This window comes from Rhamphochromis longiceps, linkage group LG7 (assembly GCF_057381845.1).
Source record: "Rhamphochromis longiceps isolate RC_006_pf linkage group LG7, R_longiceps_female_GT1.1, whole genome shotgun sequence".
Lineage (NCBI taxonomy): Eukaryota > Metazoa > Chordata > Actinopteri > Cichliformes > Cichlidae > Rhamphochromis > Rhamphochromis longiceps.
The window spans coordinates 64,561,581-64,587,425 of record NC_140563.1 but is presented as its reverse complement, the minus strand read 5'-3'; the positions used below and the strand labels follow the sequence as shown (position 1 = coordinate 64,587,425).

Below are 25,845 nucleotides of genomic sequence, written 5' to 3'. Positions count from 1 at the left end.
CAATGTTGTGTTGGAGTATGTGAACACACACACATACTTCGAGAAAAGGAAAGCAACCAGGCAGGAAAACCTTCAGGGTCTAACCCTGGAGGAAAGTATCCGGGGCTCAGTATGATCTGAGCCAGCAGTGCTTTCCTTTCTTTCCTATAAAAAGATAAGCTTTTGTCTTCGCACAGTCTTATCTCCTCTCCCACCTGCAGCCTCTAATCCCATTATCCAACACATTTATACACAAATCACAAATAATTAATAAGGCTCATAATTTCATCTAATTAAGGACCGTGTGCAAACAAGCGCAGAATTTCAAACCAGCTGCCTGCGTCTCATTTAATGAGGAGACATGAGGACACGGAAGCTGTGTTAAAGTCTCTTGCTTTGTGTTTTTTCTGTGACAACTCCTAACTTATGAAAACATATTTAGATGCAATATCAATATAACTATTCTTTAACTTAAAACAAACTATGCACATGATAAAACAGATTAGTTGGATAGCCTATAAACTGATTAACAGAACAGATCAGTAATCCAACAACTATGTCAGTGATATTTTGAACAGAAATGACATTTTCCATTTCTTTAATTCTGTCATATGTTGATTTGCTGTGCTTTTAATTTCAGTCTCATGTCATATACCATTGGTAGAATTAAATGATTCTTCAAGGGTTTTTTTTGGGACAGTGCACACTGAAATAACAGTACATAGCCCCCATTATAAATGAGGTCATATGTAATAGTAAAGATGTTGTAGTGCAAGACATCAGAGAGGCCAAGGAACTGTAGACCACTCCAGTGACAAACCATTTTGTACCTTAGAAAATATGGAAGCTACTACTTCCTTGATTGGTTAATTTGCGCTATTGTGTGACTTTGTATTTTATTGTGTTAGTTTTGAGCACTATGTTAAACTGCAAATGCTACACTGCTTTCTTGAGGTGTGTTTTTTTCCCTATGTAAAGACAAGTGGTGGTGAAAATGGAGGCAAAAGAATTTATATGAATTCAAAACATTTTTAAAATTAGCAAAGAATACTGGGTGAGATTCGCTGTTGGGTAGGGAATTCCAATGATGCCAATGACAATCAAGCAAAGGAAGAGGAGAGGAATGTAAGTAGACTAAGTGAAATAAAGATTTCCTGGTAAAGACAGGTGTACTTTGAAAGGACTACCCAAAACAACTACCCTGACCAACTTCTTCTGCCTTACAACACAAATTCAGCTAATAGAGAATTACATCATGGACTGATTGAGTAGGTGTCATTCCAAGTGAACTACCAAAGACAAATTAAGATGAAGGACAATTACAACAAAGCCTTAGGAGAAAAGCTTACTAGAAAGCATTCTCAACTGAAAGGTCGTAGGTGGGATAATGGAGGTTAGAAAGGTGACATCCTCTTCCGCTTCTACTTATCAGTTTCGAGGGAGGACTGGAGCCTATCCCAACTATCACAGGGTGAGGCGGGGTGCTCTCAGAACAGGTCGTCAGTCTATCACAGGGCTTCAAACATCTCTATACAATATTTTACTTTAGCAACTCCGATTGCTGTTGAGAAAGGCAATAAATATATTAATCTCAGCCTGACCTTTTTGCTAGCAAGATTTAAAAAGAAAAATTGAAAATAAATAAATAAATAAATAACAAAGGTGAAAGAATGAGATCACAGACACAAGCGGTGGAAATTAACTTTCTCCAAAGGACGGATGGGCTATTCCCTTTGCAACAGAGTGAGGAGTTCAGTCATTCAGGAGGGGTTCAGAGTATAGCTGCTACTCCTCCACATTGAAAGGAGCCTGTTGAGGTGGTCACCTCCTGGGTTCATGTTCCGGTGTGCCAAAAAGTGATCACTGAGCAAAAAGTGAATGTCTTGTTGGCCTAAAATCTATGAAATATTTGTCACACATATCTCTTGTGAATGCTATCTAGCCATTTTAAGCCAGAAAGAACATTTCTGTCATGAGGCAGAAGCTGCAATCAGTTGTTGACAACAAGACTATATATATATTCTTTAATTACAAAAGTAGAATTCTGACATTAAAAATGTGTTTTACAAGAGAGATCAAGCCAAGAGAGTAGAAGAAATTGCAACCAGTGTAAAATAAGTTGATAATGATGTGGAAAACAGTATGTACAATAATGCAGAGTCATAAAGACATCTGCAAAACAGGTCATTTCTTTACTTTTACGTATAACCCCTTTGGAAATCCTGTTGACTTTAGACTATTTACCAATATACGCAAACACACAAACACCGGAAAACATGTTTTGAAACTCTGGCTGAGCGTGTCCTGCCAAGTGGACGCACTGTACTAGACCCAGGATACAGTGGAGAGATTATAGCTATTGGCTGATCCTTAACTATTTTTCAAGTGGTTGTCACGAACTGTAGAACAATGTACATCATTCATAATGCACAACACAAAGCAACTTTTCAAACAGCTTCTCATCTGGACACTTGCAGTAGTTGTGCAAGACTAATTTTTCTTTTTTTAAATATATATAAATAGGTCACAAACTTTGGACTCTGACACAAAAAAACAAACAAACAAACAAACAAAAAAAAAAAGCACCTCTCTTGTCATTGTTTGTGTGTGGTCATTCCAGTTCTGAGGCCATTTATTTTTTGCTAGCTTGTTCCAACACAGACTATTTTCAACTATTTAAACAGACTAATTTTAAACCCCTCTACCCTAAGAGAATGTTCTGCTAAGGTCTATGAGCTGTGAAAGAATCATACTTGTTTTATATTGTCTTACTCCCTTGTTACGCTCTCTTTAGCAGAAATGACAGCAAAAGCATAAAAAATGTAATACACCAAGTTGCAAAGGTAGTATTGTGTGCCTGAATCATTTATCATAAACCAAGGAAGCACAGAGAGGGAGGAAATGGTGCCGTTACAGTTTTCACTAAATGATCCTGAATAGATTCTGACGCAGTCTAGCCACACATACACACACAAACACCCCCCCCCCCACACACACGCTAATATACATAAACTACTGCAGTGTGTCCGCAGGAGCCAAATAACAGATGGACAAAGAGTCAAGGTCAAAAATGGTGTGAAAAGGGGATAAAACAGATTTAGAGAACAGATGGACACAAAATTCACCAAATAAAATGATAACAGTATGATTGCCTTAAAAATAACCCCCCAAAACCCCACTTTCATCTGGGTCAAAAATGTAAAACTGTTTGTAGTGCTGGATGTTATAAATGATTAATATGAATAGAAAAGAAATTAACTAATACCAAAGAGATCTATAAAACAGTGGCTAATACACCTTTGACATTAAGAAAAAAAAAGAAAAAGAAAAAGGTAAAATTAGTGCAATTATAGAATTTGAACTCGAAGGTTTGATATTAACAAAACTTTCCTAGACACTGCTGGATGAGCCAGTAGACTATGTTATGTTATACAGGTTTGCAGCAAACCTCTGCTATTCTCAACTAATAACATTCCTTACCCTCTCCTAGTCATTGATGTGGTAATTTTAATGGTAGTTAATAACTGAATCATTCAGCGTTCCAAAATGGGTATTACATTATATGACAGTATTTAAATTCAAATGTATGCAGGATACACAGCACTGGTTGGAGGAAACAGTTTGGGGGCACTGAATAAAATGAATGCTGAGTCACTGCACTGAGGCTCAAGAAGCAGGCGGACAGGAAGAAAACAGCGTAGGTATCATGGGAGCCTGCTGAGGAGAACAGGACACTGGCATCTGCTACTACACCAGGGGAGGTGTGGGAAAAAGAAAAAAAAGAAAAGAAAAAGGAAAGAGACATATGAGGGCAAGAGAGGAAATGGAAGTACAGCACAAAGAGGAAAGGAGAAATGATGAAGTGCAGCAGAGGACTGAAGGGTGAAAAGAGGGCAACAGAGAACCTAATAAAAAAGGAGAATAATAGAAGAGCAGAGAAGGACAGGAAGAGGACAGAAAGCAGAAAGGTCTAAGAGGGGCCAGGATAGGGACAGAACAACATCTATGCGTTCTCAGTGCTTCTCAGCTTGACTCAGCAATAAAGGGAGAATTGAGTGACTTCAGATTATGCTGACTCAGCCTGCTTTTGGACGTGACCCCAAGGCCCCTATGGTCACAGGATATACATTTTTTCCCATGAAAAATGCTCATTAATATGCTATGCAGTTATAATTGTAAATAACAGAGGTTGTAATTAAAGATTTTATATATACATTACCACTTTTAAAAACAATGAGCTTGAAGTGGCTTCAAAGAAAACTGCATTTCCAATATGACATGAACTTGGTGAGAAATGGCACAGATCATAGTTGATGATTAATGGAATTATTTTTGTTAATCATGAATCACATGGTTTTTAATGAAATGTCAAAAAAGCTGTACAAAGGTCCATCTCTCTGTCAATCCTGCGCTCTAATGCCACAGTATTTTGCTAGTCAAGAATCTTGAGCATCAGCATTTGGGGCTTTGATTACAGTAAAACCTACCTTTATTAAAAAACAAAACAAAAAAAACTAAGAAAAGAAATTCCTTCTTGAACCAATCTGGATATTCATGGTAGGGCTGGGCGATATGGCCTAAAATTCATATCCCGATATTCTTTAGCTGGATGGCGATATCCGATATATATCTCGATATTTTTTTAAAGCCATAAAGTAAGAACAAAAAGAGTTCTTAGTCAAAGCTGTGTCCCAGATAATAATAATAATAATAATAATAATAATAATAATAATAATAATAATAATAATAATAATAATAATAATAATAATAATAGATTGGATTTATATAGCGCTTTTCAAGGCACCCAAAGCGCTTTACAATGACATTATTCATTCACTCTCACATTCACATACTGGTGGAGGCAGCTACAGCTGCCCTGGGGCAGACTGACAGAAGCGAGGCTGCCATATCGCGCCATCGGCCCCTCTGGCCAACACCAGTAGGCGGTAGGGTAAAGTGTCTTGCCCAAGGAGACAACGACCAGGACAGAGAGCCTGGGGATCGAAACCGGCGACCTTCCGGTTACAGATATGCTTCCCAACCCCCTGAGCCACGGTCGCCCCAGATCTCACATAGGCACTTTTATTAACATACAGCGCAAATGTACATGAAAAAATTACTCAGAAATAAATTATGAGCATTTAATAAATAATAATAATTCTGGATAAATAAATTAAAACAATGTTGTTTTTGTGCATAACAAAACGCTCACAATTGCGCAGTCAAAATGTAAATTAAAAGACGCCGAGCATAATAACAAAGACAGACAGATTTCACAGCTGCTCTGTTCCCAAGTTCTACTGCGTGACTGACAGCCTGGAATTTGACATCCTCTTTGTAACCACGTCTCTTACAGGTGCCATTTGTGGTCCTTGTCGCTACCCGATCCGTACCGGAAACCCGATCGATACCATGCATGCGCAAATCTTACGTGACTTCCTCTGTTTGCCACCATTGTATGGGCTCAAATTGTATGGCGTTATTTTTGTGCCACTATTCTGAGTGCACGTAAAAAAAAAATTTGCAGGTGCAAGTGTTGCATTTTGAGGAGAAATTTATTTTGAGCGAAGAAAAGCTAAATTTGAGTGAACAAAAGTCATTGCTGCGTGCAAAAAATTTATTTCAATGACGAAATGCAACATTCAAGAATGCATTTCGTCTCAAACTCAAATGAGGCAGTGGCGGAGGAACGCAGAGTGGCGGAGTTTGAAATATTACTCTTTCTGGGTCACAAAATAAACTTTTAAGATATTTTCATGCGAGAATGGTGCTGTGTAAACTTCTAATATCTGCTCGATTCATCAAGACATCACATATTTGCATAAGTGCTCTAACGTTTTCGGAGATGCCTGTTCACAAATAGAGAAAGAGTTGAGCGCGCATGGGCAGAAATGTTGAGAGCGCGAGCAACACATTGCGAGCAAACACTGAAATTTGCAGGCAGCAATGAATTTTGTTCACTAAAATTTAGCTTTTCTTCGCTCAAAATAAATTTCTCCTCAAAATGCAACACTTGCAATTTTTTTTTACGTGCGCTCAGAATAGTGGCACAAAAATAACGCCATAAAATTGTGGTCATAAATATTTTGTACTTGTAAATCAGGATTTGCATGTGTAAAAAGAATTTGTGTGTGTAAAAAGAATTTGTGTGTGGACTTAGCCAAAAAATACGTGTGAAACTCTGCACTCAAGTTTCAAGTTACAAGTACGAATTTTGACCCTGTTTTTCTTCCTTTCATCTGATTGTGATTGACATGACATTGGTCAAATTTAACTATCCAATCAGAGAACAGATGGGTTTGGCTGTTGGAGGGGCGCTTTTTTGACTGCAGGTCCTTGAAGGGTAATACAGTTTGAAGCTGGAGGATCTCTATGTAACATCCGATAGAAGCTAGGTGCCCTAACTTTCAGCAGCTGTTGAAAGGATAAAGTTGTGGTATATCAGTGGTTAGAAATACCATTATTACTTTAGGATTAGTTTAACACAAAGTCAGGGCTGACCTGGGACCATGGCTGTGAGTCACAGTGCGCAGCATAAAAGGTCCTTTCACATCGGAGGCAGCACGTGCTGCTAATGCTTTTGCAGCAGCTCTACCTGTACTAGATGCACCTGGTCCTTGTCGTTTCTATCTCTGACTTTATGTCCTCTACAAGAGTTTGGTTTTTTTGCTGGTTCTTCAAATATTCAATAAAAACATGTATGCTCATTCATAACGAAGAAAGCTTTGTAACTATCCACACTAGTGAAGACTGTCATTTCCACAATACGAGAGTAACGCTGCAGCACTAAAATAGTAATCTCCAAATGTTTTCTTTTTACCGACCAGCTCCTCTTTGATAACTGCCGGGTCCATCTTGTCGTTACCTGCAGGTGAAGCGATGCGGGAGGGAGAGTTGTGTTCAGTGAAGGAGAGAGGCGAGGCAGAGTAACGCAGCGTAGAGACAAAAGTGGATGAAAGAGAGGTAAACTTGCGGTCCCACAAGTATAATTATAATGTAACATATCGATATAAACGATATTGTCACATCTCTTATCTCGTATGAAAATATATCGATATATTTAAAAACTCGATATATCGCCCAGTCCTAATTCATGGTACGACACACGCATGCACACGCATGCACATACAAGAGGACAATTTCATGTGGAAACTGACAAATTATTTTACAAAAATCACAATTACTGTGTAAACCATCTTGGTATAAAAATAAAGCTGACACTTCAGAGCATAACAGCAGATGCCATTGTGTCAATGTAACTCAGGATAAAACACAGAAAAATATTTAGGAGATTTTCCTGGCCTGGTCTTTTATGGCATATAACCCCACTGAAAATATGCTGCAGTAGATCAAAAAATGAAGAAAACCACGAATCAACCACAACTTAACATGTGGATTTTGGCCTTGACGTACACTGAGAGAGAGCATGAAGGAAGATTTTATCGTGGTGGTAGCAGGACAGAATTCACACCAATGTTTTCCAAAGGTGAAGCATAGTTTTGGTCTTTTGTTGCTGGTTCAGCGAACTTTGATCGAAGAGAGATGAAACCTACAGTTTCAGATTCTGCGAGATGTCGGCTTTCAGCACCAGATGGCGTGTCCGTGTATGTGCTTACCTGTGCTTTAATCATTTGGTGTTTTATCTGTTTAGGTTGTTGAAATGGTCTTGTGAGGTTTTAGCTGAGATCGGGACGTTTCTTGCAAAATGCATTTATATTAAAAAAATGTTTTCAGGATTTATTGAATGGATATTGGATTAAAGTCCATTTGAATTGAGAAACTGATTTTTTAAACCCACCACTGAACAAATGTTAACTTATCTGGTACACATGTTAACATTAGCCATTAAAAATTTGACATTTACTCAATAGACACTTTCAATTTTCTTTTTATAATAATTTATTAAAAGGCGTTTTATCTTTTGTTGTAGCCAGCTGCAAAGTTTTAAAATCAGACAGTTACTTGCTAAATCTTTCTAATTTAGTATTTTGTAACTTCTCCATTTTAGCCAAAGTTCATTTTCAATTTTTTTAATCAATGTTCTCCGAGCATAGTTTCGGGTATGTGGCAGGCAGATTATGGAAAACTTGCCACAATTCTTTTGTGGGTTTAATATGTCTTATTGTCTTTGGCTTTTTCATGTAATACCAGTATGACTTCTTGATGCTGCGATTAGTGCTCTGTGGGGATGTACTTGTTGATGGAGGATAATTTGATCTTCTTGGGCCGAAGAACGTTTTTTGTGACTGTGGCAGACTGTTATGGGAAGTTCAGGTTGACTGTAAGTTATGTCTAAGTCTTGCTTCATGAACAGATCTATTTTCCAAAATGAATAATGTTCTAAAGCTGAGGCACTTTGTTTCAAGATTCAAGAGGCTGAAATGCTAATGAGAGTGTGGACCACACATCAAGAAATGTGTAATGACATTCTGATTATTCTTAAGCGTCACTGGCAGACAGAGTGAGTGAAAATGTAAAAGAAACAGACTGTTGGATTCTGTCAGAGGCAGTAAATGAATCAGCTCATTTCCCCCCCCCCCTGTTGTCTTCAGGGCTAGACAGTCAGACAGGCTGGCAAATAAGGATGACTCATCCTGACTCTCTCTCACACACGCACGCACGCACGCACTTGCCCTTCTTTCTGCTTTCCCCACTACACTGACAAACAGCCCTGCAGCCACCAACATGTGACTCATCTCTTAGCCTTTCTGAGTCTGTCAGGATGCACCCCAAATACACACACACACACACACTCTTAACAGTCTTTTGCGAAGATGAGACTCCAGTGGTGAGGGGTTTCCATGTCTTGTGGAGGTGATACCTGAACAACCTTCAAAAGAGATAAGCTCCTTTGTTATGTTCAGTTATACCAGGGACAGCTGAACTGACACACGCATGCACACATGAGAAGCCTTTTTTTTTTTTAAATCAGTTTCTATAAGATGTCAACTGACACCCAGAGTCAGAGTGTGCCTTACCAGCATATATATTTACTTTAATTTGAACATTTCCATAAAAGCTAAATATTTTGATTTGTTTGTGGCAACCAGCAAAACAACAGACATTCAAAAGCCCTTCAGTAGGAGACAAAAACCTAACAAGCAGTTTAACATTTATAAAGCGGTAAACTGTAGGAAAAAAGGGACTGAGGTGAACAAGGGGCAACTGTTTTCACCCTGTTGTAGCAGAGTTCTCACAAACAGGTTTGTGAATAAAGTGTGTGTGTGCGTGTGTGTGTGTGTGTGTGTGTGTGTGTAAGTAACAGGATCAGCATGTGTGCCACTAAAGGTTAAGTGATGAATGAGTTACAAGAATTTGAAAGGCTATTTGCGGAGTGCCCCAAAGTGTCCCTCTGCTTTGTAAGTTTCTGCCTAACAAAACATGTTCTGGTTGTGAGTGCATGAGTACCTGCTTTTGGTTCATTGTGGCTTTCATCCAGCTCCAGGCTGTTCATGCATTTAAGCTCCCAGTCTTGGACCTCTGTATTCCACAGGGCAGGAACCAACACAGTATACTGGGCCCTTTGATTAAGAGACAGTACAGGACACATTACTATGAAAATAAAGTGGACATATGATAATGCAACTTCTGATGTAGTATTCAATCTGCTTACAATTGCATCCAAAGTTATTCAAATGGATTCGATATGGTATGGTTTCTATAATTTAATTTGGGTTTATTGCTTCCAGCTTTTAAAAAAAAAAAAACTGAAATTAACAGTAACTGAGAAGATGATTGATAGGTGAGAAAGAAAGTGTCAGGCTAGCCCCAGAGTTCACTGCAAATGGCATCTGTGTTAGAGGCAGATCATCTGTAACATACAGATTTGTAAAGTAAAAACTGGATCTTGGATAAAGAATAACTTATCTGTATGAATGATTTATGCTTCGGGGAATCAGCTTTAAGAACATCTAGCATAAATAAACCCGACTTCAATATGTACTTAACACAGAGTCCTAATACACATATTGATCTTCAGTTCACTCGAAAAGCAGACGAGAAATTTTAGTTAAAAACCATTTTTAACTGGAATTGGGATAGATCACAAGGTTCAGCCATGTCCCAGCATAGAATGACAGATGGCTGCACATAACAGCCAGAGCACTTTCCGGAAAATGAAAATTGAGTGAAATGAGTGGGAAGAAGATAGATGAATGAGGCAGAATTCTGATGGATCTGGGTTTTTGTCAGCTCATTAAAAGATCAAGCAAACGTTTCAGAGCCGGTGATGTGCTGCTGATGTATGATGAGCAGAAATCCTTCCTCACCAAACCAAACTGATGCCATAAACATACACGGCACACAAAAACGTTCCAGTTTATGAAGACCAGGCAAGAGATGCAGAACGGTTCTTTCAATTGTCACAAAACTTTACTTACAAAACTAAATAAACCATAATCCTCCGGAAGCTTGCACCACTAAAGAAACAAACAGAGCAGACCAGTATTGCTTTTACTGAAACTTTGCCCGCTCAAGTTCGTAAGTTAGATAAGAGTTCTTTAGTTGGACAAAGAATTACTATAGTGGTATAATTTGAAATGATCTGAAGTTGTATCCACATCCACTTTACTTACAAACTCTCAAAGCTAAAGATCATCGCTGAACTTCAGTGTTTAAGAGGAACACAGTGAAAGTGAAAGACATAAGACATGGCTTTGGAAATAACATGTGATCTACATCAAACTAACTTCAATGGTCTATTGTGAAGGTGTGGTTAAGAGGAGGTCACTGACCAGAGCACTTTCACCAACAGACGTTTTCAGCTCTATTACCACAGGGAGAGATTCGGGAAAGGAAAGAAAATTCATTACAGTACCTAATAACTCTTTACAATACAACGCATCGCAACGAATTATCAATATGGTAGAAATATACAATAAGGTTGTTTTTTTGTTGTTTTTTAAAAAAAAAGGAATTAACGTACTTTTAAAGTAGTTCAAAGTATATACCAGATGGTGTTAGATCTTTTAAAGAAACCACCGAGACGTTTCTGTCAACTTTCTCTCATAGACTGAATTTCTCAAAGAGCAAACATGCTCGATACGACACAGCACAAGGCTGATCAATCCCAGACATTTTTTGTATCAGGTTTCTAAGAAAGTATTTTAAAAAGTTTGATTCACTAAGAGCAACTGAGCAACCCTCAGTGTGAATGCAGCAGAGACTTTTTTGTAAGCCACCCTTGTCACTGTGAAATAAACAAATGATGTGTCAACCCCTCCAGCTGAACTAGAGTGGCAGTGTGGATAAATGAATGAATGAAAGAACGCATAGGAGAGGAAAGGGGGTTGCAGAAAAGAAAATGAGAACACAGGGGAGGAGGGATAACCCACACTGTTTTATGGGAATTGACGAAGGAGGGGGTAAACAAAAAAGAAAGAGATCGTACTGGTGGCTAAGAATGCTGTGTATGGGAAGTGAGTGGGAGGGGGTGCAGAGGGGGAAGCACAGAGACAGGACTCTGCACAGGAGATATTGAAGACGGCACAATGAAAAGTAGCTACTGAAAGAAAGCGGTAAATGAGTCGGAGGGGTAGTGAAAGTTTCAAGGTGATTTGAAACAAAATTTAAAACAAAAACAAAGTAAATTCAAGCCAATTTTATTTGAAAATGAAGACTATAAACCTACAAATAAGTAACTTTTAACTTGAAGAGTTTTATATGTTTTACTGTGTCTCTACATGCTGTGCTCTCCAAATGCACCTAAAAGCAACATACTGAATAAGCACTGAATAGGTTTGCCAGCAGCCTCTGGAAAAAACTATTTAAAAGCAATGCAGTGCATCTGGCTGCTTTATCAGAGGTTCTATAGTGCAGCCTCCTGACTCCAGCTAAATATGAGGCTGACTCGACCTCAAGTCAAGATAACAACACTCATAAAAATAATTAACAAAATATGTCTGTAGTTTGTGGCAGTAACAGCTTAGGTAACAGCTTGTTAGTGGGCAGACATAAAAATCAATCCCCGCCCCGCAAAATAAAGAAAAAAACAAACCAAAAAAAAAAAAAAAAAAAAAAAAAAAAAAGATTAGAGTGAAAACATTTCAGAGCTGGACAGTGCACAGCAGGCTTCTCTCTGGCTGACACACACCCACACAACAAAGAAATGACATAATGGAAACAACCAAGGTGGAGTGACAGATAATGTCTTTTTAAAGATAAGAACTCTTGTTTTGAAAGTTCAATTAAAACCTTTGAGGTTAAAAAGCCTGAAATGTTTATCAAACACACACGAGTAGACAAAGAATCTTTTCAGTTGCTCCACCCAGAACACGTGTTTTACTCAGCCACAGCAGGTAGTTAAACAGCAACCTCCTGGCTATTTTTTTTTCTAAATTCATGCAAAACGTTTTTTTGAAACGCGCGTTTGAAAAACTAATATGTGAATTTGTGTGTCATGCAGGCCTTTTACAACTGGAAAAGTGTGAATTTTAGGCAGCACTATTTTATTTCCCCTCATCAACACATATTACACCACACAAGGAAGTCTCTGTGCAATCTGCCTTGGTGTTCTGTGCAGTAGAGGGTGGCAGTGACTCCAAGCGGTAGGAATTGCGTGAGCTGGGTGTGTGGGGGTTGCACAAACTTGAACGCTACAGGACACGATTCCAGAGTTTTCATGACATGAAGCGCAATGGAGCTCATTTTAGTACTGCAAATAGTTCACATGGAGGATTACTTGTTTGCAAACACTTGCAAACGTCTTACCAAGTAGTACTGAAACTGAGAAAAAAAACCAAAAACAAAAGCAAATGCAAATCGAAAACCGGCCGTTGAAATAAGTCCGCACAGCTTTTAACTTGAAGGTGAACATTCTTCATTTCCAGTTTGGGTTGTACTTTAAGCAGCAGTGAAACTTAAAACGAGTAGGTGGTGAGTGTTTGCAAACAAGTTAGCGTCTTCCAGGCAAACAAAGGTGACCAATCAAAAGGAGGTTTTTGGTGTAGTGCATTCTGACCAATTTCACTTAGCTTAAAATCTAGTTATTGCTTTTTTAATTTATTTGCTGAAGTTGCCAATCTGCAAGTTCTTTATGCTGTTTTTAAGGTGCCAGCTTTATGCTGACAGACTGCTATAGCCTGTATACATTTAACAGGTCTTGTAAACAAAAGGTACATATATCTTTTTTTTTTTTTAAAGAGCCATCATCACCATTATGTTGTTTTGTTTATACCAACAATATTAATGAGAATATTGATCATTATCGATAAAATCCTAGCGATGAGCATAATCATAACAAATACTGTGTTCAAGACACGTGGCAGCTAACAGCTAACAATAAGGGAGAATGTCATTAAACCCAGCCTCAGGGGGTCACAAGCTAATGTATTCCTAGTGCTGGTCGCAAGCCTAAAAATAGGGAGGGTTGTGTCAGGAAAAGCATCTGGTGGAAAATCTGTGCCAAATCAAAACATGTGTATCCAGCTGCTGTGCCAACCAATTGGAACTAAAGGGGCAGCCAAAAGTACATACTAGAGTTTAAAAAAAAATTCTAATCCATTTTAGGTTGATAAAGAAAATAGATTTTTATAATATCAAAGAAAAAGTACGCTAATGAATTCAACTGGAGCTCAGTAATACAATTTTAGGGTAGATAATTGAAAAACAATTTTCCATAAGCTGCTGACTAACTTACTATGCAAATCTTTTTAAAGAACAGAAAAATAAAGAAAAGTGAGAAAAACATCTATTAAACTCACATACCTGGATCACAGATGCAAATCAAATTAAAGAGTTAAGAGCTAAATTAGGACTTATAGGGAGTGCAGAATTATTAGGCAAGTTGTATTTTTGAGGAATAGTTTTATTATTGAACAACAACCATGTTCTCAATGAACCCAAAAAACTCATTAATATCAAAGCTGAATGTCTTTGGAAGTAGTTTTTAGTTTTAGCTATTTTAGGGGGATATCTGTGTGTGCAGGTGACTATTACTGTGCATAATTATTAGGCAACTTAACAAAAAACAAATATATACCCATTTCAATTATTTATTTTTACCAGAAACCAATATAACATCTCCACATTCACAAATATACGTTTCTGACATTCAAAAACAAAACAAAAACAAATCAGCGACCAATATAGCCACCTTTCTTTGCAAGGACACTCAAAAGCCTGCCATCCATGGATCCTGTCAGTGTTTTGATCTGTTCACCATCAACATTGCGTGCAGCAGCAACCACAGCCTCCCAGACACTGTTCAGAGAGGTGTACTGTTTCCCCTCCTTGTAAATCTCACATTTGATGATGGACCACAGGTTCTCAATGGGGTTCAGATCAGGTGAACAAGGAGGCCATGTCATTAGTTTTTCTTCTTTTATACCCTTTCTTGCCAGCCACGCTGTGGAGTACTTGGACGCGTGTGATGGAGCATTGTCCTGCATGAGAATCATGTTTTTCTTGAAGGATGCAGACTTCTTCCTGTACCACTGCTTGAAGAAGGTGTCTTCCAGAAACTGGCAGTAGGACTGGGAGTTGAGCTTGACTCCATCCTCAACCCGAAAAGGCCCCACAAGCTCATCTTTGATGATACCAGCCCAAACCAGTACTCCACCTCCACCTTGCTGGCGTCTGAGTCGGACTGGAGCTCTCTGCCCTTTACCAATCCAGCCACGGGCCCATCCATCTGGCCCATCAAGACTCACTCTCATTTCATCAGTCCATAAAACCTTAGAAAAACCAGTCTTGAGATATTTCTTGGCCCAGTCTTGACGTTTCAGCTTGTGTGTCTTGTTCAGTGGTGGTCGTCTTTCAGCCTTTCTTACCTTGGCCATGTCTCTGAGTATTGCACACCTTGTGCTTTTGGGCACTCCAGTGATGTTGCAGCTCTGAAATATGGCCAAACTGGTGGCAAGTGGCATGTTGGCAGCTGCACGCTTGACTTTTCTCAGTTCATGGGCAGTTATTTTGCGCCTTGGTTTTTCCACACGCTTCTTGCAACCCTGTTGACTATTTTGAATGAAACGCTTGATTGTTCGATGATCACGCTTCAGAAGCTTTGCAATTTTGAGACTGCTGCATCCCTCTGCAAGATATCTCACTATTTTTGACTTTTCTGAGCCTGTCAAGTCCTTCTTTTGACCCATTTTGCCAAAGGAAAGGACGTTGCCTAATAATTATGCACACTTGATATAGGGTGTAGATGTCATTAGACCACACCCCTTCTCATTACAGCGATGCACATCACCTAATATGCTTAATTGGTAGTAGGCTTTCGAGCCTATACAGCTTGGAGTAAGACAACATGCATGAAGAGGATGATGAGGACAAAATACTCATTTGCCTAATAATTCTGCACTCCCTGTACATGCAGAACAGCTGTGAGTAATTCAAGAGTTTTAACAGCTTATACATATTGATGCATAAGAATGTGATATCTCATTTTAATCTGTAATCACCTGAGATTTTTAAAAATGTGAATGAAAAGAAAGAATAATGAGAAGTGGTTCTAAGAGTCCCTTGAAAAACAAATAGCAAAAGTTTAAATGAAAGAAAGAAAAATAATGTACCGGTATGAAATACAGAAGCTGCTCCTTGACTGGTGATATAGGCTGTGTTTGGAGTCATTATTATAGCCTATGTCTGAGATGACAGCTGACTGACAGCCAAGTGTAGACAGACAGTCACATGAGATGGATGAGCCTCTCAACCGCTCATTAATCAGAATGGCCTATGTGGCTGCATGACAACACCCATTTATACCATTCACAGAGCAGAAGAGCTGAGAAGCTTAAAGAAAATTAAGGAGAGGTTGAAGGTCTCAGCCCCTCTCCTCCTTCATTTTTGTCCCTCTCTTCCCCCCCCCCCCCCAAAAAAAAAATTAATAAATAAATAGAAAAAATTAAAAAAAACTGTACCATCTCTCCCAAGCCATTTCCCTCTCTGACCCCCCATTCATCCCTTTTCCTTTCCCCACTTGCCCCCTTTCACTCTTTCTTCAGCAGTATCTTCCCACTGTAAGGAGATCCTGCCCTGGGAGACAGCCGGACCACTTAGTGTTGACTTCTGACCAAGCTTCTGCAATGATGCCAAGCAGGCAACAAGGACTTCTCAATGTGACGTGATGGCAGGCTGCCCACTGAACGCCAGGGCTAGAACAAAACGGGCCTGTCAGTGCTGCCCTTGATGCATGCTTTTACAAACTGCAGAAGAGGTTCACAGATGGATCGAAATGTTCTGTTTCTTTCCTTGTAACATAAAAGAAAACACAACTGATTGCTTTTTTAAGCGGAATGTAAGTTAGCTATAAATGTTACAAGTACAGCATGATTAAACAGTTATTAAGCTGTTACACTCAATAGTCCTGCATATTTGGTCCTTTCTAATCTACTTTGCAAGTCACTCGTGCGTATCTAGTACATATGCTCCATCTCTGGCTCATGATAAAGTGCTTTATCACTACCTGTGACACAGTTACACTTATAGAAACTACTTGGCTGCGTTGCCTCCATTTGTCCAGGGTCTACTTTACAGATCTTTGTCCAAGGTAAACAACCTTGGGTCCACACAGTGTCACCTGTCTACAATGAGAAGCACACAGGAGGGTAGAATTCAAGTAGCTGAAGGGAGCTTATCTATTAAAACAAATATGATAAACTGAATTTTAATATTCACTGTGCAGCTGCACGTCTCTCACAGACAGACTGTATACACAAACCCAGTGACCCTGCTGAGTTTCCATAACTACAGCTCCATGTCAACAAAACATGTCCGTCGGCATGTGACGTTTATATTCAGCATAGTGAGAGACAGACAGAGGGCTTCAACCAAAAGCACCATGGGCTGCCATTGAAGAAACTAATTTAGCAGAAAGGATGTTTAATCCAGACATGGACGAAAACAACCTCGCCAAAACACTAACACTCTATTTTTCCTGGAATGCTTGATGTCAAACATGTCCAGTCTGATGAGCTGATTGATATTCATGAGCTGCCTGGAGTTTTATTTAGTGCCTAAAAACTGAGCCCTTGGCTCTGAGAAATGTGCAGCACATTGTACCCATGCAGCTCAAGCATGAGGGTGGTCTGGGAAAATATTAATGCATGAAAGTTAAAGACATGTGACAATGATAGATGTCAGAAATAGAAGGATAACTGTGCACTAATGCTACAACAGCAGAGCATTCAGAAAGCTCAAGCTCAAGTCTCATTTTACTTACACATCAACAGGTACTCTTAACAGCAGGGGTAATATTGCTCCTTCATCCTTCAGGTCCATTAGTCGGGGCTCCAAGAGCTCAACAATGGTCAGAGCGGTACGGAAGACAGCTGACAAGCCTGTGGGAAGAAGTTAGAGCAGTAGTTTAACATTTTAGCAGTTTTTGCTTTTGTGCCCAGAATTAGATTAGAAGATCACTTTTACTGTCATCTTTACTGAAATCTGCAGGCCAGCAGCCAGTTACCCAAGTGAAGTTCTGTGACTGTGCACCCACCGTGTAGAATGATGAGATCCCAGACAGCCAGAACAGAGTCCCAGCAGGGCAGGGAAGTGAAAAGGGTCAGGAACCACGGCATCACAAAGTGGACTGACAAGATTCCCACTGACTCCTGAAGGGAGGATGGAAAAAAAAAAAAAAAAAATCAGGAAGGACTGATTTGGCATGACCCTTTAGTACTGATTGCCAATTTCCTTACTGAAAAATCCTTCCACTACATAAAATGATAACAGTCATACAAGGAAATTTCCCCTTGTGGGACTAATAAAGGTATATCAAATCAAACTACGCAACCTTGCAAAGGCTTTTTTGGTGTTTTCCTGTAACTATATACTTTAAGAAAGAACACACACTCTGGTTATTTTATGACAGTGTGGCATTCAAGATGCCTCCTGGCTGTGTGTGCTCAGGTCTGGTGTGTGCAGCACAAGTACAAAAATCTGTTTACAGCTGGTTTGCCTCGACTCTGATGAACAGCTCTACTACAAAGGAAATGCTGACCCCTGATCTCTAATAGGCTTCTTCTGTTTGGAGAGGAAAAAACTGCCTACAATAAACCCCTGGTGTGTGTGTGTGTTTTGCCTTCAGAGACAATTAATCAGCACAAATGGTATCAGTGAATAAATTTATGGTGGTTCTCAAACTGAGGCTGGCCACACTAATGGAACATAGAGTCACTGCAGGTGGAGTGTGGATGACACAGGAAAATACAGAGCGAGACTAATTTGAATAAGTATACTTTTGTAGGGAAAACAAGACCTTGTTGATGTTATTTGTAGTTCATTAGTCATCTAAATAATGAATTCTTTTTTTTTTTTTTTTTAAATTGGTAAACTCATGTATATTGATTAAAAAAAAAAAAAAAAAAAAGACAAAAAAGCCCCCCCAAAGCCCACAGCGGCCGGCATAGGCCATGGTTTACAGCAACAACAAGAGAACAAGAGCTGTGCATAAGCCTCAGATGACGACTTAAAACCCGAGCTACTTCAACAACCTCCAACAAAGCACTGCAGTCTGCAAAATACAACCAGGCCACGAAGGCATGCTGCACAGAAAGAGCAAGTGACGAACGGAAATTGACGCAGCTACACGGTAGAAAAGCAGAGCATTAAGCAACTAGTTAACAAGCACAACCTAAGATAAAGCATCCTTGGCAGGCAATATCTGTAAGGTTTATTATACAAGACAATTGAGTGCAGGCTACTGAAGACTTATGAGGTTAAGTGACTTTAATTTAACAATGAATAAAGTATTAAACAGTTGTGATATACTTTTACTTAACATTTCTGGGGTAAGCGTAGAGCTGGGCGATATGAGATTTTTTCATATCACGATATGTTTTTTTCATTTCAGGCGATAACGATATCTATCACGATATAAGCCAAATAACTATATTTGTAAGATTTAAATGTGCCATTGCTCACAAGTAAAATGTGAAATAATCAGCAGCTTGTTTTTATTTAAATATTTATTTCCCATAATAAGTTCAACAGGGTAGATGTACTTAAGGAACATGAGACTTTTTTCAGATAAATAAAGGCAAATATTGCAAACTACACAAAAGGCAGCCGCTAAAGCGTTTAAGTTTCAAAATAGAACAAACAAAACAGACTAAATTGTCAATTCCACTTAGAAACAAAATATTAATTCTAAAAATAAATCTTAGTTTGTTTTACAGAAGAACAGACAAAACTGACTAACTTTTGTCAATATCAAATAAACTGAGAACTAAAAGGAAATTCTCAATCTCTCCTTGTTGTATAGCTTAGCTTTTCAAACAGTTTTAACAGTTACTTTAGTCTGACAAAAGCCGAATGACGAATTAGCGCTTCCAGTCAGAGACTGAGGCTACGTCCACACGTACACGGGTATTTTTGAAAACGGAGATTTTCCGTTTTCGTTTTAAAAAAATAATCCCGTCCACACATAAAGGCAGAAATGAAGGAAAACGCTGCTATGAACATGCCAAAGCAGCAGGTGGCGCTAGATTCCTAACCGTGCAGAAATGTTGGCCAATCAGAAGTCTAGAAGCCTCGGTGGGAAAAAGTAAACAAAGCTGGGGCATAGAAGCAGAACCGAGTCGTATGTGTGGACGGACAGTAACTGTGTGTATATGTAAGCATTTAAACACTGCAGAGAGTAGAATTAACAGTATTGTAGAAATCCATTTCACCGAAACAATAACGTGGCGCACAGTGTGACGCATGCACCAGTTTATTGTATTTCCAGACTTGCTTTCGGCACAATTTACAGTGCACGCTACTCTGTTTTTTGTCAGACTTGAAATAGCCGAAATACCTTCACACTACGGAGCTTCTATGGCTCTTCCGTTCGACAATCTCTCCGGCATTGGAACCATCATCTGTTTTCTCTTCGGTCACGCTCGGTTGATTTTTCTAGTCGGCACACTCATTTCCTCCATTACCCGCTGGCTGCTTCCCAAACAAACACACGTGCGGCTTGGCACTTGTGCTGTACGTAACAAGTCACGCGACGTGACGCTGCGGCTGTGATTGGTTCGGCTCTGCGCTACTTAATTTGGATTGGCTGACCTTTTTTTTTTTTTTTTTTTTTTTTGAGGACAAGAGCGGCGAGGTCTATCGCGATAGCTTAATTTCTCTATCGAGTAAAAGTTATATCGCGATACATATCGTTATCGTTCTATCGCCCAGCTCTAGGTAAGCGCTACTACTTTTGCGCTTACATTTGACTTGCACATACAGAGTTTATATGGTTGGAAAAGAAAGATCTAAAACACCCTTCACTTTGTTTGCACTAATAAAAATGCTGCTGCCTTCAAGCTGCAATCACAGATAAAGCAGTATTCTGTAGTTGGTTTGCTATATTCTCATGAATATCATTATTGCAAATCTGAGCCTAGATACAGACATTTTAAAAATGTCTAGTGTAGTATGTGGTACACAGAATAAACTGACATCTGTAAAGAAAAGCTCAAATGAAAAAAAAAAAGTACAATCTGTGGTTCACTAAATGAAACAAGTGTTACTTGTTCAGTAACAGTAGGCTTGGTGGCAGAAATCTGCACAGCTGTAGGTCTTTGCCCCGCCTAAAGTCACTCATTTTACAACTTTGACAAGCAACGAACCAACAGACTGAATGGGAAAGGAGGCCCAACTGATGATGGAGACATTACAGGGCCTCAGCTTGCAGATGAATCATTCATCACATAGCTGTATCTGGTCTCAAACACAAATGTGTGTATATACACATACACACATTAAAATCTTTCGGTTATTGTGGTTTTAGCAATGCCATTTAGATTCCCCAAATAATGCCAGCAGAAACAAAGGCACCCAAATAAGCACCAAGTTTTCAGTGTTTGCTTATATCAGGGTTCATACGCATTTTTCCTGTCAGGTCCTGTTATGCAAACACTTAAATTTGTCTGTTGTCTCAGTGGCTGATAGTGCCCCACAGGCCTCAATGTGAACTAGAAGCCATTTATAATTTTTAAGTTGTTTAATGTGTAGGTGCTCACAATAAACAGATTTTGAGTGAAAGCCAGGGAACTTCAATAGCAAAGAAAAGTGGCTATTCCCATTGCCCATATTGATCAGTCCCTCTTATTACCATTATTTGCTTATGCCATAAGTTGGCTAGTTAAATATCGGACTAACGTTTAAAGCTTTCACTTGAGTGAAGTAGCTCACATTACTGCTACTGCTAAGTAATGTTAGCTTACAGCATATTCCATATATCACCATGCCTTAACTAACTACTATAATAGCGCTGCCATACTGCATCACACTCAGTGCATTTCAATCATTTCTCCAGCAAGTTTGATAGCTAGCAAAATAATAATAATAGTAATAGTTTTAAAAATTAGCATGTGTTATGTATGTATACTTGAAAATCATCTCATCTGTCATGTGACTCAAGAGTACAAATTCCACCAGTGTCGTTTTCTATCAAACGCTCATTAAAACAGCAACGTCAAGTTTGTGCACTCATCCCAGACTGTCCGGGGGGAGGGGCCAGGTGGCGCATTGAAACAGACTGACGATGCAGAGGTGCAAGGCGGCCCAGGCGGAGGAATTTTGCTTTACACTTTGCGACTCATTTAATTTCTCTATCTGATAAGAAAACTGCTTGGTCAGATAGTTATTTGTGGTGAATGAAATAAGGTTTCAAGCACGTTTAAGCACCACATCTGAAATTCAAGCACTTTTCAAACCTTGAAAAGACAATATTAAAATTTAAGCATTTTCAAGGATTTCAAGCACCCTGTTATATTCTCAACTCTAGCTGCTAGTTGTAAAAACAAACATTTTACTGTGAAATGGAATATTCATCTGATGGCAAAAAGCACCATGTGTCTGCTGCACAGAATACAAAGTGTTGCATTAATATAATTCACTTACATGATCACTCTACTTAGTGACAAAGTCAGAACAGCTGTGTATCTCTTCCTGATTCTTATAGATGACAATGTTTTGGTCCACTGTAATTAGGGAGCATAATTGAATGGACATTACATGGGCAACTAAATTCAAATGTCCTGACTTCTAACATTTTACTAGTTCTGCTTTGTTTGTAAAAATCCGAATTTGGTTCTAACAACTCTTTCAGCATGTTTTTGCATGTGTAAAAACCCATTAACAATAACTGTATACAGACAGTTAAAGCTTGTGTCTAATACACATTTTAAAAATACAAAATTCTCTGATTTTCAGGCACAGCATGGGGCCAATTTAGGGCTCGAATAATTCATAAACAATCCTGTAGTAATGTTAGCAAAAAGTTCACAACAAAACTCTGCTCTAAGCAGGGTGTTTAATGTTTCATGTTACATTCTGTAATTTTATTCATGTTGTTTCTTTACCTTGAGATGTGTAAGGATGTTCATGCAGAGACAAATCTACCTATATAACAGTTGCATGTCTCTTTGTATTGGTGTGCCCTCTTGTGGGCACAACAGGACACTAAATTGTCCCCCCCTTTAAAATAATGTGACTTTTGGGCATCCCTAAACTGAAACAAATTACTTCCAGGATTTTTGTAACTCAGATAGCAATTTAACAAAAATTAAAGTTTATCATCCAACTTTCATTGTTTGCAGAAACCCAAATAGTGAAACGCGGAAAGTAAAACGACTCACCATGTGCTTGGAGAGCTCAGGCTTCCTGTGTTTTAAGAACTGGTCAAACACCTTTACCTGGTGCTGCACCCTAATCAACAAGAAGAGAAAAAGCCAGACAGTTTAGCAGATCACAGACACAGAGACACACAGGGACACACAGGGGCACCAAAAAAAACAAACCCCAACAACAAAAGGTTTGTAATGATCGTTTCATGATAACCCAACTATCAGATAAAACTGAATTTTTCTTTTCTTATCCTTAATTTACATCAGTTATATCTACACATAAACCACCCTCTGGTTGTATTTTCTTTGTATTTGTATAAAGGCCAACAATAAGAACTGAAGTTTTCTTACTTGGTGAGACTAAGGTCAAACATTTCACCCAGATATTTGGGTTTATCCAACAAAGCCACCAGAGCCCAAAAGGCCTCCTCCTCCCCCAACTCCATCAGCAGCACTGCTGCTATGTAGGACATCCCTGTAAAATGCACACACATTTTTTCCTGGATGAAGCACAGGGTAAAAGGTAGCATTAATATGGTTTGTCAAGAAAAATATACACGTGTTTATAGGGGTGCTCAAGATCCAGCTAATCACGGGTGTGTGTCACCACATTCTGCACAGGCAAAGAAAGAATGTTGCTGCTTATGATCTCTACACTGTGCTAAATCATCAGACATCATGTAAATAATGTTATACATAGCATATAACTGAAAAATTTCAGACACATGCTGTGTCTATCCTCAGGTTTGACTTGCTTTGACTGGATGATTAGTCTGACATCAGTTAATTGTTTTCTTGCTGCACAATGACATTGTCAAGCACACCAACAATGAAACTGGCCATAAATAAATTTTTCTCCCACCCATAAATTTTAAAAGACATTCAAAATAGGACTTCTAGAATATATAATGTCATGCAGAAGATCACTAGAAACCATTGTTCATAAAGGGCCATCAAACAACATTGTTTTCTAATAAACATTTCCCAAACAAGATACAAAATGTAATTATGAGTATTGTCTATTTGGTGCAGATAACTGGGATCAGCTTTCGGTTATATAAGATTTACAAAATAACAAATGTTCTCTACAGTTTTACACTAAGCAGTATTCTTACAGAGACAAAATTAAAATGCCATTCTAACCATGATGTTATATATTTAAGAAGAAAATTGGGAAGACAGAGAAAAGGTGATGGTGATGTTTCAGAATTCCAAAACAAAAAAGCAGGTATAAAAGCTTATGTAGTTATTTCTGCAGATCTTTAGGTTTTAAGACTAAATTATTCTAAAGTGCATCATGACAGAAATGTGCAATTAATACCGGAAAAGATATTATTACCGAGCTATTTTTAAAAACAACTTGACCAGCGTCAACTCTGCTCTGTATTAAAAGGTCATCTACCTCCATCAAGTGGTCACATGATGTACTGCAGGTATCTATAGAATAACTGAAGCAGCTTTCAAAAAAAGTGTGCTGACTGATGAGGGAGCACAGTGTTAGGTTTAAATCTCCCACAATATGTAGCATAAGACCAATAAAATGTTTCTAATTTATTGATATTATTTGCTGTGTAGCACAGGCAGACAAAAGGAAAGGGTACCACTATAGTATATCCAGTTAAAATGCAGGGAAGTGAAAACATGCACAAACAGTTCAGTCATTCGTCCCATTACCTTGGGTGTATCCAACCTTTGGGTTGTATTTGGCGCAGGCGATTAGGACCCTGAAGAGTTTCGCTTGACCCTCGATGGCCTCGGGACTTTCTCCCATCAAGGACCGATGAGTAGGGAAGGAACGCTCTGTTGGCATGGACCATTTCAAATGAAGTGCATTACTTTTATTTGTTTCAGCTACACATGGTGCAACATACAGAAACACTATGTAAAGTGAGTGTCTGAACTCACGAAGGTCCAGGGCGATTTGTCTGAAGAGTGTGATGTCATCGACAGAGTAGCGGGGCTTTGAAGGGCTGGTGGACTGTTGACGGTTTAAGCCCAGGTTGTTCTGAGTGTCGCTCAGTGTAGTGATTGCAGACAAGATGCCGTATTCACTGACTCCCAGGTCGACCAAAGGTCCTCGCACCTCAGACAAACATGTCTGTTGAAAAGAATACAACATATACTCTGGCTAGAAATCCATCAATAACATTAATGGTTGAAGGAGAAAGACACTAAATGCATGCAGAGTAACATGGATGAATAAAACTTCAATGAAACTGTGGCATTTGAACGCATTGAGGCTCTACAGAGCAGCTGGGTTAGGGTATTAAAAAACAGGGTGTTAGGTAAAGAGCGTATTGGCTCAAACATTTTAAAAAAGTTCAGTTGTTATTAGGGGTGGGTTTTTATAATCGATTCATCGATTAAAATCGATTCTGGCTTGGATAACGTAAAATCGATTCATTAAAATCCTAAATCGATTTTTTAATATAAATTTATTTTGTCCGAAATGCCAGAATCTCTGGTGACATCTCACAAAATTTCAAGAACCACCAAACAGTAAATGAGAGCAGGTACAGGGATTCTGCACATAGACTTAAACACACAGCGGATCAGAATCAGTTAGATGTCGCCTTTCTCACAGTCAGGGCTGAAAGCCGACAGCTCGCTGATCCGGGTCCGCGCTTTGTGTTCACGCCCTTTATGCGCTGATTCTAAAGCTGTTAGTTTGATCTCTCTCCAAACAATATTGACCGAACCAGCAGCAAAAGAAGATCCAAACGCTTCACATAAACATCGTCATGAATTCTTTTACTGTTTTGCTTCCATTGCGATGCGCAGCTCTCTCTCTCTCCCTCCCTCCCCCCCCTCTCTCGAACAGTTTCGCTTTCTTCATTATTCGCTTGCTTGTTATGCACAAGTCTACTGTTGCTTACAGCGCTGTCGGCCGCTGTTTTTTTCCCTTTTACATGCTTCCGAAAAGAAAACCTCATTTCTGCTGTTCAATACTGAACAAATTGAAACTTTTTAAAATTATTCAAAATGCAAAAAGCTTAGCCGTGTCTCTAATAAAACCGCTGTAACGTCAGAGGTAATGTTCATTAATTAATGGTTTTCTTTCGTTTTCGATGTACTGCAGAATATTTTTATAAAATCCCAGGCCAGGAAAATCACCTACATGTTTTTCTGTGTTTTATCTTCAGCTACTTTGACACAAAGGCATCTGCTGTGATGCTCACACCTTGGATAAAGTCTTGCGAGTGTCAGCTTCCTTTTTATAGATACAAAAATATGTAAATGTTCTGATCTGAATTATATTTCTGACTGTCAAAATTTCCCAGATTTAAATCGAATCGAATTAAATCGAATCGTGGATCGAATC

The 25,845-nt window shown here is 38.9% G+C and overlaps 1 protein-coding gene across 3 annotated transcripts in view; it reads right to left on the bottom strand.

Moving 5' to 3' along the window:
• LOC146666687 (growth hormone-regulated TBC protein 1) overlaps nt 1-25,845 on the bottom strand; it is a 63,969-nt gene that overhangs the window by 33,953 nt on the left and 4,171 nt on the right. For all 3 annotated transcript variants that reach the window (XM_085414815.1, XM_085414816.1, XM_085414817.1), the window contains exons 4-10: nt 24,429-24,621; nt 24,198-24,323; nt 22,875-22,998; nt 22,536-22,605; nt 17,414-17,528; nt 17,141-17,258; nt 9,388-9,500 (exon numbers count right to left, since the gene is read on the bottom strand). In XM_085414815.1, the coding sequence (XP_085270941.1) occupies nt 9,388-9,500; nt 17,141-17,258; nt 17,414-17,528; nt 22,536-22,605; nt 22,875-22,998; nt 24,198-24,323; nt 24,429-24,621 (859 nt within the window). The remainder of the gene's footprint in view (nt 1-9,387; nt 9,501-17,140; nt 17,259-17,413; nt 17,529-22,535; nt 22,606-22,874; nt 22,999-24,197; nt 24,324-24,428; nt 24,622-25,845) is intronic.